Source organism: Asparagus officinalis, chromosome 3 (assembly GCF_001876935.1).
Source record: "Asparagus officinalis chromosome 3, Aspof.V1, whole genome shotgun sequence".
In the NCBI taxonomy this organism is placed as follows: Eukaryota; Viridiplantae; Streptophyta; class Magnoliopsida; order Asparagales; family Asparagaceae; genus Asparagus; species Asparagus officinalis.
The window spans coordinates 90,596,079-90,608,650 of NC_033796.1; the positions used below are offsets into that span (position 1 = coordinate 90,596,079).

The 12,572-nt window shown below is 32.2% G+C and overlaps 1 protein-coding gene across 2 annotated transcripts in view; it reads right to left on the reverse strand.

Moving 5' to 3' along the window:
• Nucleotides 1-9,693, reverse strand: part of LOC109834461 (dual-specificity RNA methyltransferase RlmN) — a 13,870-nt gene extending 4,177 nt beyond the window's left edge. Inside the window, exons 1-5 of one of the 2 annotated variants that reach the window (XM_020402481.1) lie at nucleotides 9,503-9,692; nucleotides 9,189-9,351; nucleotides 7,790-7,900; nucleotides 7,521-7,655; nucleotides 7,112-7,216 (exon numbers count right to left, since the gene is read on the reverse strand). In XM_020402481.1, the coding sequence (XP_020258070.1) occupies nucleotides 7,112-7,216; nucleotides 7,521-7,655; nucleotides 7,790-7,900; nucleotides 9,189-9,351; nucleotides 9,503-9,594 (606 nt within the window). In that variant the 5' untranslated portion in view covers nucleotides 9,595-9,692. Of the gene's footprint in view, nucleotides 1-7,111; nucleotides 7,217-7,520; nucleotides 7,656-7,789; nucleotides 7,901-9,188; nucleotides 9,352-9,502 lie in introns of both variants that reach the window. The other variant, XM_020402482.1, reaches the window with a different exon arrangement.

Consider the following 12,572-nt stretch of genomic DNA (forward strand, 5'->3'; position numbering starts at 1 on the left):
GAGAACGGAACAATTGATAAGGTTGTAACATGAAACAAGTGGATTTTAGGCCCCATCAAGTTAGATGACCAACCAATACTTAAGTAGGATACTGGCATAAAAGGAAAGTGATTTTTCTTTCCTTGGTTTTCTCTCTTTTTAAGAAGGAAAAACATATATATTTGATAAAATGACCAAATTGTTTCCTTGCCTTTGGTGAAACAGGACCATGTGCCTTGCAGGAGATTAACAGGACACAAGAAAGGTTCAGAATGTTGCTAGACCAAACTGTTGAGCAAGGGCCAAGAACAAAAGATGACTCATACGAAGATGAATCTCAAATACCAGGATAAAATTATTCGTCTCAACAAGAGAGGGTTGAGATAATGCATACATGAACAACAAAAACCAGGCTGCTCTGGCATTTACATTTAGAAATAGATCAGAACCCTGCCCACAAAAGCTTTGGCATAAGATATTTTATATTATGTGACATATCACCAGTAAACTAGTTTCAAGTTGGATTTCTTTAACTGACTTGCTTAAGGGGGCATTTGGTTGCTTGCAACTATAGTTGCAATGCTAGTGTCACTTGCATGCAACTGTGACGTTGCAACTTTCTTACATGCAACTATAATTTCCACTGCTTGGTTCAAATTTTAAATTTTGCAACTTGCACTTGCAGCTGTTTGATTTTGCTTGTAACTTTACATATGCAACTTATTATTTATCATTAATAAATTACTAAAGTTATTAATTCTTTTCACACTTTTTAAATATTTATTTTAAAAAAATAATGGTTTTTATTATTAAGCAAAATAAACTTTAATTTTTTGAAAACATTTTGTAAGATAATATTTTAAAATAATATTTTATTAACGGAATTATTTTAAAAAAATATTTTTGGAAAATAAATTATTTTTGGAAAATAATATTTTGGTAAAAATATAGTTCTGTAAATGAATTTCATCAAAAATTATTTCTTTTCCATAAATTTTTTGGATAAAGCATTTTTTGAAAATATATTATTGAAATTTTTGAAAATAATATTTTAACAAAGTATAATAGTATTCAAGGAAAAATTGTATTTTTTTGAAACATAATACTTTTCAATTTAGCTTTTTCATATATTTTTTCAAAACTAATTTTTTCAAGAATTTTTCCTAAAAAATAACATTTCTCCAAAAATTAGTTTATAAAAAATATAATTTTTAGAGATAATACTTTCTAAAGATAGTATACTTTAAAAAAGTTATTTTACAAATAATATATTTTTGGAAAATATATTATTTTAAAAAATAACATATTTTTGTAAAATATATTATTTTAAGAAATAATATATTTTATGAAAATATATTATTTTAAGAAATAATATATTAGTTTGAAAATAATATATTATTTAAAAAATATATTATGTTAAAAATATTACATGAATATTTTATTTGAAAAATAATATATTATTTAAAAAATAATATATTACTGTGAAAATAATATATTATTTACAAATATAATATATTATTTTCCACAAATATATTTTTTTAAAAATTTAAAAAATAATATAATACATAAAAATATTACTTTTTGAAAAATGTTATTTTATAAAAAATAATATGTTAATATTTTTTAAAAGAAAGAATAATATTTTATTTTTCTAGAATAATAATATTTTTTCGTATAATTCTATTTTAAAAATTATTATTATTTCAAAAAAAGTATCTTATAAAAATGTTTTTTAAGATGTTACTTTCAGAAAAAACATTTTTTAGGAAATATATTTTAAATAACTTTATTTTTTAAAAAAATTTTGTAGAAATTATTATAATATTATTTTTTGAAACCTAAGTTACATGGAAAGTGGTACCGGTACCGGTACTATTACGGGTGCCGGTAGGGGACACAGCAAATTCGTAAAATGTAGGGTATGTGGACACGACTACATATAGTTATTAAAATCAATAATTTACTTGAGATAATTATTCCTTTTCAATTCATGTGTTGTTAAAATTAAAATACCTGCCACAATTTTAAGTATCCTTCAAAAAGAAGTGCTCATTTCTAACTAGACACTCAAACAACCCTTTAAAATCATAGTTTTGAACTTGGATATGGGTTGAAACAAACTCGACCCATATCTAACGAGTTTTAAGAAATGGATGCAAATGTAGAATATGCGCTTAAGAAGTGTATGACAAGTGTGTTATATTAAAACATATATCATATAATCGGTACCCATCTATGTATATAAACAATGTCCATGAAGCTTAGATACAGGTAAGTGTCTAGTACGCACTGTTTTAAAAAGCCTCCACCTAATCATGGGTATACACTGTAAAACCTCGTAAATTTGAATATATGATGATAAATAATAATAAATATGTTATATGGTTATAAATAACATATTTTGATGTTTGAGTATGATACGATTTGATTTGAGATCAAATCAATGTATATATACGAGTATAGAAGAGAATTATGCACAAAACATGCATAAGCTGAATCTGTGCTCTTAGTAGTTACTACTAAGCTTAGTAGTCGACTACTACGGCCATTAGTCGACTAGTAAGGGTATTAGTCGACTAATCGGGTTGTTTCCAGTTTTCTTATGGGTTTCGGGTCTGATTCGTTTTGTTTCGAACCCAGTTGTATATATGCGTACATATACTCGTTTTAAAGCTCTTTTTATCCTCTTTTACCTGAGATTAACACCTTCCTCCTCAAACCGTAACCCTAAAGTGTGAGTTTTGGGAGAGATCTCGAGGCGTTTGTCGAGAGAAAGGGAGGTTTTGCGGTTTCTGACAAAGAAGGGATCTTGCATGCGTGTTCAGGAGTTCAACACAGCGTTTGAGGCAAAATCATCTTCATCCAAACTAGTCCCTATAATTAGTTAAAGTTTTGAAGATATTTAATTGATGTTTTCATGGTTAAGTGTAACCTAATGTGATAAAAATCAGATTTTTGATGATAAATCTTAACCCTATGCTAGATCTGAAGTGAAATCTTTGTTGTTGATGATAGAAACATGATCATTTAACCCTATGCTAGATCTGAAGTGAAATCTTTGTTGTTGATGATAGAAACATGATCATGATCATTAGGGCTGATGTTAATTTCGTTTTTAACTTGTTAATTATGTTTAACTCATGAGTAAACCTTAATTAGTTGTTTAATTGAGTTTTCTTGTAAACTAATCATGCTAAAACCCTAGGTTTGTGATACCTAAGTCATATAAACATGTATAAACGAAGTTTCACCTCTGTTCATTAGTAGTTTTCATCAAGTGTTGATAATTACGTTGTTTAATTAAGAGCTAATTGAGAAAATTGATTAATTAGAATGTTAATCCCTAATTAGAACAAGTTAATAGATTTGTTTCATATTCAGGATGATTTCTGTTGAATATTACATGTTTTCATTTGTACTACATCTCATGATAAGTATATGATGAATGATAAGCTCTATCCGTGCATGAAAGAATGCATGCTTTGACTTGAGTTAGAGATCGTTTATACACAATGTTGAATATCGTTGATGATCACAGCTCAGTACTATATGAAATAGTACGTCGATATACCAGGCATACACAGTTTATACACGAGATGGATATCGTTGATGAGCTCAGTTCAGTACTACGTGTGGTGGTACGTCGATATTCTATTTGTACAGACCATTGAGTCGGGTTTGGATGTTTTGTCTAGCAGTTTGTCCGCACGGGAGTGCGATGAGGCTTGTGAGCCGTCTCTTAGGATACTTATATGGTAGGTCGTCCCGTCCTCATGTTACGTACTGAGATCGCGATGAGACAAATAAGCTATGTACACTGTTAGGATACCTATAGGGTAGTTCGTTGCGCATGATAATGCTATGAATTAAAAAATTTTGCGAAGAATTGTAATATGACAATTATGTGATAGCCTAAGTTTGGTGTATGCCAAAAGTGAATTCGACTCATTGTTAAGATATTTGATGACTGAGATACCTTGTTGTGCGAGTACACGAGATACATATACTGATGGTTATTTCGATGTTTTATCTTTCTAGCTATGTTTCCTTTCATTCTTAGTTCGGGATTAATATATAGTTATCTACAATTTAAAACATATGGTATATATATGAGGATTTTTTTTGTTTGGATTATTTCGCTCGACGTACTACGTCTCGCATTGTAGGTGTCTAAATATTAATTTTATTAGATACGAAAAAAATAATCTAGATAGACTATGCTTAATAGATAGAACCTCAACTTCATCTAACAGTCCTTCCCCTGGGGGCATATAGAGGTAATCTTGCTATAACACTTTGACGCTCTTGTTGTTATTTTTTTGTTGTTTTAAATTCCCTTTTTAGGCAGCTCAGAGTTCTGGAGAGCCGCAGGATGACGGAGTTCTAGCATAGTCGCCGTCACACATTTTAGTAGCTGAGACTCCACTATAGTTTTATGTTCTCATTCAGGTATTAGAGATTTATTTTCATATTGTAAAGACAGTGTGTCTTAGTACGATTTTTAGTTGATTCATGTTGAGACAATTTTATTATTCCAGATATCAGATGTATTTCAGTTAAGACATGATTTTTATTTATGAGATATCTCTTTCTATATCATGTCTATTATTTTTATTTTCTTATTTTGCATGTTTTGTACCTACACTTATATTTGATTCCACTATAGCATATTACTGTGATTGGTGAAACGTGTTAATGCACGGTGTAGGCGCATGACAGATTTAACATCTCTGGGTTCACCTTGGATTGCAGCCATGTGTGAAAACAAGGACGTTACATACACCTAGGTCTAAGCGATACATTCGCCTAGCGCCTAGAGTGTACCTAGGTTGCCCACCTAAATTTTGAAAGTGTTTAAGGAAGCATTATCTGATTACGTAGACTACACCATTTAGGTCTTGATCGTAATTTTCTATGTTGCAATCTCCATGTCCTCCAACCTCCTTCAAACTCCTTTAACTTCCAAATATGAACACCTCCACTACCTCCTCCGATCTTTAGCAAAACTTCTCCGACCACCACTTAAATAAAAAAAGAAATCTGCTAAGACACTAGCTTAGCACCTAAACTTTCTAAAACATTAATATTTACTATCAACTATTGTAATTAAAAAATAAAAAAATCTCCTAAGCTCTAGACGACAAGCTACCAAACGCCCCCTAAATGTGTTGATTTGTTCAGTGGCAGAACTAGAAATTTCGACGAAGGGGTCCAAAAAATAGTTAAACCCTCACCAATAGGGATAGAAGATATTTGACTTCTAAGAAATTGTATCATAATTGAGTCATCATGTTAGTCCCTTAAATCTTTCATATTTTGAAGTAGTCCCTAAAATCATGAAAATTGCTATTAGGTCCCCTAATTTTAATTGGCTAAACGAAACTTAAATACCCTATTGTTTCGCCATCTTTACACTTAAATACCCAAGTTGTAAAATGTAACACTTTAATACTTTTAAGTTGTAAAAAAAATTGGTGCATTAGTACCTTTTAGTAGTTATCATGAAAATATTCCTAGGAATATGTCCTGACAACTAACAGAAGGTATAAAATTGCTACTTTTTTATAATTTAGGGTATTAAAGTGTCATTTTCTTACACCTTGCGAGTATTAAAGTGCTACTTTTTATAACTTAGAGAATTTAAGTGTAAATGTGATGAGCAAGAGGGTATTTAAGTGTCAGTTTTTTACAATTTAGGGTATTAAAGTGCTATTTTTTACAACTTAGGGTATTAAAGTGCTATTTTTTTACTACTTAAGGTATGTAAGTGTAAATGTGGTGAAACAATAGAGTATTTAAGGGCCATTTAGCCATTTAATTTGACTTTTTTTGAAGTTAGTCCCTCTACTCAAGAACATAAATAGCTATTGGAGAGATTAATTTGAAGAAAAAAATTGTGAGAATTGGAGGAGCGATCCACAATAATAGATTTTACTTGGTAATCCCTCCAATTGCTACTTCTACTCTTGATTAGATGGATTAATTTCAACATGTTAAGAATTGAGGGTCCTAATAGAAACATTTAATGGACTAGTTTCAAAATAATCTAAGAATTAAGGGAGCTAACAACAATTCCCATAATTTAAAGGGGCCAATTTTCAAAATATGAAAGATTTAAGCGATCAATATGGAAACCCTAATGTATATTATATGATTTTATCATTAATGGGGGATCAAGGCCCTGTTGGGCCCTTAATGGCTCCGCCGCAGTATTTGGTTTCAACATTTTACGTGCACAATATTATTGAGTAACCACTATACCAAAAAGGGACTTAAGACAATGTATTGTGGGCTAACATTCTACAAGCAAACCTACACATTCAAAATATCCCAAAATTAATCAACTCTATTTTCATGCATATACACTATTTGCTCCTAACCCATCACCTTAAGCTTTATAATGGTCCCTTGATGTATTATTTGAAATAAGTCACCAAAATATGTAATTATAAAATAAATTCCCTGAATCCACAAAGTTCCAAATAGGTCCCTCAAAATATAGGTAACGTGAAATAGGTCCTCCAAAGGACTTTATTTTGTAATGCTCCCTAGTCCCTACATTCTTTAAGTTACACCAAATAGATCCACATTAGTCTTTTAAGTTAAAATCTAGCTTTGGATTAGATTACCCATCCACTAAAATCAGCCATATCTGAGTTATCTCACTCCTCTCTATCAAGAGCAATGATGGAAGCTGGCAGCAATGGTGGTTGCCTAACCGCAAGTGTCCAGCAGGGCAGCATCAATGATTGCAACTATCAACCATCAGCGATGATGGTGGCTGACATAGGCACAACTAAGGGCACAACGGGAATAACAAAAATTTGATAGAAAATTATATGTTCAAGTTGACCTATTTGGTATAAAAACTATGTGAAAGACTTACTTCGAAATAATGTCTTTTCAAGAATCTATTTCAAATTACCTAGCATCGGGGGACCAATACCTAAAAACCCTTTTAAGTTTTGTGCATGCATAACCTAAAAGTCAAGAAGATTCTAACCACTAGATTAACCTGCAAGATAGATGAGACAATATACAAGGCTACAAGGTAAATGAGAGAACAGTGTTATACAACAACTAATTTTCTTTCGATAGAAGCTTGGAAAAAATGTCGGTTTCTTGTACTTACAGTTGATACAGTAATCCTTTTAGGTGAAAGCTGGAAAGGGTGTCCAGTAATAATCTGTACAGCTTCCACTAAAGCATTATAGTTGTTCAATGGCTCCCCCATTCCCTGCATCCACCAAAAAGTACGAAGTTAAAATATATTCCATGGAAGAATAACAAGATTCTGTGTGTAATGCCATAAAAAAATGACATATGAATTAGATAACATAGGTCAATAGGCCCTCAATCATCAATATATTACTTACTGCGAAAGCATGTTCAATTTTAAATAAATACAGAATAGCTTAAGATGAAATAGTGCAAACAAAAAAACATCCTTCAAACTTACTTCGACATTTTACAGGATAGAATTTTATGATATATTCTGAATAAACAAGTAAGCTTGTTTAAAAATCCAATGTATTTCATACCATGAAAACAACATTGCGTATGTGTGAAATACGAGATGCATGAACCAGCTGCTCAACAATTTCACCAGATGACAAATTATTCTTAAAACCCATAGTTCCAGTAGCGCAGAATTTACAACCCATTTTGCAACCCACCTAAAGAAGGGGTAAAAGGAAAAAGTAAAACAATAGGCAGAAATCTGAAGCCAAAAGTATAAGCACAAGCAGAAGAAATACATTGCCAGAATTTTTTCTCTCTATTAAGAATCAATTCTTAATAAGGATTATACCTGGGATGACACACATAAGGTTGACCTCAAACCCCCAGGACGAGGTTTCCCATCATACTTTCCCAGTGTTGTATCATACCTCATAATTACAGCTTCCACAGAAGAACCATTCTGAGCATAAGAAATATTAAGAAAAAGTTTCAGTCGCTTTGCCTTCAAAATATAAGAGTGAATGAAAAGGTCATGCTACGAGATTATTAGGACCTCAATGAGTTATTTGGACAGATGTTTGCCGCTGTAATCAAACAGCCATATGAATATTTAATCAAAATCCTTGCAAATTGAATATTTTATTCTTGATGCAGATCTTTGTTACCCTAAAAGCATAGGTACTTCTATTTGGTAAGCTAGAGTATCAGAGCAATCTCAATGCAATATCTTGGCTGGAACTACGAGGTTGAATTCCCAAAGATACTGGCTTTTGAATTCATAGGAAGTGGCAATTTTAGATCAGATGACATCTTTATAATAGACAATGACATTTTGTATTGCTGCATAAATTGATACATGACTCATGAAGTTGTTAACAAGGTTCCTATTATAATATTATTAGGTCTCTATAGCCAAAGACTTTTGAAATGGTCATTTCCCATATTACCACTTCTAAATTCCAGTTATGAGATAACTATGCAAAAGGTTCAAGGTTTTATTTAACTGTCTAAGATTACATGTTCAATTTCCATTCAAACCTAGCCAAAAGATATGAAGCAAAAAAGAGGGGGAGAATATGTACCTATTAACAATTGCTTGCTCCAATAAAATCCGTTTGTATGAGCATGACTTATAAACTACATGGACACTCAAATTGTATGTTATGACTGTTCTTTCTTGAATTAAGATACATGACAATAATGAAATAAGAAAACAGTCAGTGACGTCTAGTAATTGTTTCAAATTATACATAACAAGCCTTACTTAAACATGGTGAGTCTTAAGTGCTCACAATGTTATCCATACACCTTCACTTTTTCACAAGAATCATTCGCTTAGGACACTGGAACATGATATGGTACGTAGTCGCTTGTGTCCCATAATTCACATAGGATTGTTGTAGTAAAAAAGGACAAATATGAGAACGTTTGTACACTAAGTTTTACACTTGTTCATTCCCAATAACTCACTCATAATATACACATAATTACACAACATATTATACGCATAACAGTGTATTGCCTCAAAGAAATACATACTTTGCACAGATTCTACATAGATCCTTCGATCAAATATCTCCGGAACATAAATTTGACACTGGCCGCAGAAACGAAACCTCAAACAATCGGACAACTAATGAAAGGGCCGTCACTATTCCAACTCTGGGGAACGAAAGTATTTATCTAATTATAGAATCAAGATAACAACTCTAAGATGAAACTGATGACAATTTGAGAATAGGAACTACCTGAAGATGAATCAGAAGCTTAGTGGTGACCCCATCCTTGGCATCGACGGCTGAGGAGAGAGATGACGTCATCGGTTTGAACTTGGAGCGGAGAACGGCGTAAGCAGCCGCCGGCAGTGACGGCACCTCGTCTAGCTGGCATCTAGGGTTCTGGAAAACGTGCCTGCGTCGACATTATAAGAAGAAAGAAAGAATGAATGAAAGAAAAAGCTAGGTTCTAGGAAAGAGAAATGTTAGGGCTCCCTTGTTTTGTTCCTATATAATTAGCTCGGGTTTTAGAGGTGGGGGGAGAGAGAGAAAGAGCGAGGTAATACTTCCAGATGATCGGAATGAAACGGGTGCTGATTCCAGAGGCTTCGAACTCAGAGCGGAGTGCTCCGGCGTCGAAGACGGAGCGAAAGGCCATGAGAGAGGGTTGGGATTCTGAGTATATCGGTTGTCGCCTGGGAGTAGGATTTGTAGTTTGGATTTGGGGTTTCCAGTATTAGTCCCTCACATCACAGCTGATTTGATATTGGTCCCTCAAATCTTCATTTTTGATATTAGTTTCTCAAATAGCTTTTGTCGAGATTAGTCCCTACTAGTTTTCTACCCGTGCAAAGCACGGTGTAGTATTAGAAAATAAATCCTCAAATTCTTTTATAATGAATTTTTGTGATTATATATATATGTTATTTTGCCTATTTTATAATCTACCTATGATTTCTTCAAAGTTTATTTTTTTATAAATTTCCAATATAAAGTTGATAATCTTATGACGTAAATATATAAAAATAGAAAGAATTATCTTATTATTTTCTTGATATTAACACAATATATAAGCATTGATACGATATTAGCATTATTGACTATTTAAGTTATTAATTTTTGTCATTTGATAGGCAATTAATAGTCTTAATCATCTACCAAATCTATGAAATGTCTTAATTTCGTATTATTAGTTTCAGCATAAATATAACGGTATAAATTACTATGTATCTATATCTAATTAATATCTAAATATGGTATGCAAATAATTAAACTTTAGTTAAAATATAAAATGGTACATAATTCTGTCTAAAGATGGTTTGGTAAATAATTTTAATATAATTTTGTCCACGACTTACTTTTTTGGCTAAGGGACTGTTTGGTTGCACACTTTTTGAGAAAAATTTTCTCAAAACATCTGACAATGGCAAATTTGTAATTAAAAGTTTTCCAGAGATTTCTGTAAATTGTGTTTGGTTCAACAAAAAATTTATAGAAATATTTTCTATAAAATATCAAAATCTACCAAATTTTACAAAAAGCAATTTCCTCTCAAAATGAGAGGAAATCACCTGAAATCTGACACATACCATATTTAATTAAAAACCTATCAAATCTTGTTATTTTCTATAAAGTTATGAACTATTTTCTTGTTTTGAACCAAACAAGCAAAGTACAAAAAACAAGAAAATTGGTACTTTTTTATTTCTCTTTCTTGTTTTGAACCAAACAAGCAAAGTACAAAAAACAAGAAAATTGGTACTTTTTTATTTCTCAAAAATTTTCCTATAATTTTTTTAAGAAATACAAGGAAATCATATTTTAGGTGGAAAACATTTCCTATAATTTCTAGAAATTAAACCAAACACCCCCTAATTGGACAGATGTTAAAATATTCCCCACCATATCTTTTCCTATTTTCATCCTTCTTCCCTCGTCTTTCTCGCCGTGGAAAATTTTCATGATGCCACGGCTTTCCTTTCGTGTGTGTATTCCGAGAGGTAAGTTAAAATAAGCCGCACTGCTAATCAATCCTCTTCATCCCTCCTCTCCCTTCTTTCTCTTTGAGGCAAATTTCCCCTTTTGAAGATCCACTTCTCGGTTAGAAGCTTCTGTTAAGGAGTTGTTTGGTTCGGCCAAATTTTTAGGAATCCTACAGTTTTGGAACAAAAAGTAGTTTTTTAACATTATAGGATTTCAAAACTATCATTTGGTTTAACTTTATTTTTTAAGAATATATATCTTAAAAACTGACATGGCAGCATACTTTATGGAAAGCCCAAATCCTCTTTTTAAGCTCGGAAATGGGCTAGAAATCTGACAACTCATTGACAACTCATCATTTAATCTCACAACTTCCTAAATTATTTGGCAATGAAACAAACATGAGTTTTGGATATGTTTTCCTATTCTTTACTTCATCATTCCATACCAAACACAATTTATGGATTCCTATGAGATCCACAAAAAAATTTAGAAATGGTTATTTACCTTGGAATCCATTTCCATTATTTTATGGAAACGAACCAAACAACCCCTAAATCTTCCTATCCTTTTAGAATTTCCAACCGTATGTTCTACATGCATGTTGTTGTATCTATTTATTTTAATTTTTCAAATTTACAGTATTACGTAGTTATCTTAATTTTTGTTGCATGCATGTTACATATTTTCTGAGATATTTTATGTCACGCCCCGCTTCCCAAAATACCCGGGAATCGGAAGGTGAACAAGCCCGCGACGTATTAGATTAAGAAGAAATATGCACTATCATTTTTTTCTTTTCTTCTCAATCCAATACGCTAAGCGTCTGGAATAAATACAATGCGAAGTCTCAGGTCCCCAATCACAGATAGCGAGAATATAATAGACAAACCCATAATAGAATAATACATATCACAAATGAATATCATCCATGACATAAAATTCGGGTCAACATGCCCTTATACAAATCTATCTGAATAAAATACTAGAGAATATAAAAATACACTGATCAAAAGGAAAAGAAAGTGCTACAAAGATAAACTGAAAGGAATCACTAAGCTTCGGTTTCTTCTTCTGCTCCGTCCGCTAGGCACTCCTATTAAGAATCATCTGGCTCTGGCAATGTCCCAGCTAAACATGTTCTTCCTCTAAGTCTGACGTACACCAGAGAAAACAGGTGTACGTCAGGGCGCATGGCACACGGCAAAACCCCACAAAAGAAAAGAACGAACGAAAACCCAATGCGAAAAACAATACTATAACCGAAATGACAAAAGAACGTGCAACTAGAAATCCAACCAAATCAATCAAGTAACAAGTCGGTCATGCAGCTAGTCATCAGAATAATCATCCAGGTAACCATGCCATACAAATAGATGGAATTAATACTTAAAAATCTATAACAAGAGACGTAGTACGTCGAGCGAAATAATACAAACAAGGAAACCCTCATGTATATACCATATGTCTCAAATTATAGATAATTAAATATTAATCCCGATCTATGTATGAAAAGATAATACAATTGATCCGTATCTCACAAAAAGTCATACCTAGCCTAGAAACGAGGTCAAGTAACTAGCCATCCTATAACAGGTCACTGGTCATATCCCACACAGAGTCAACGCTCCTATCACCGAATAATTGGCTATT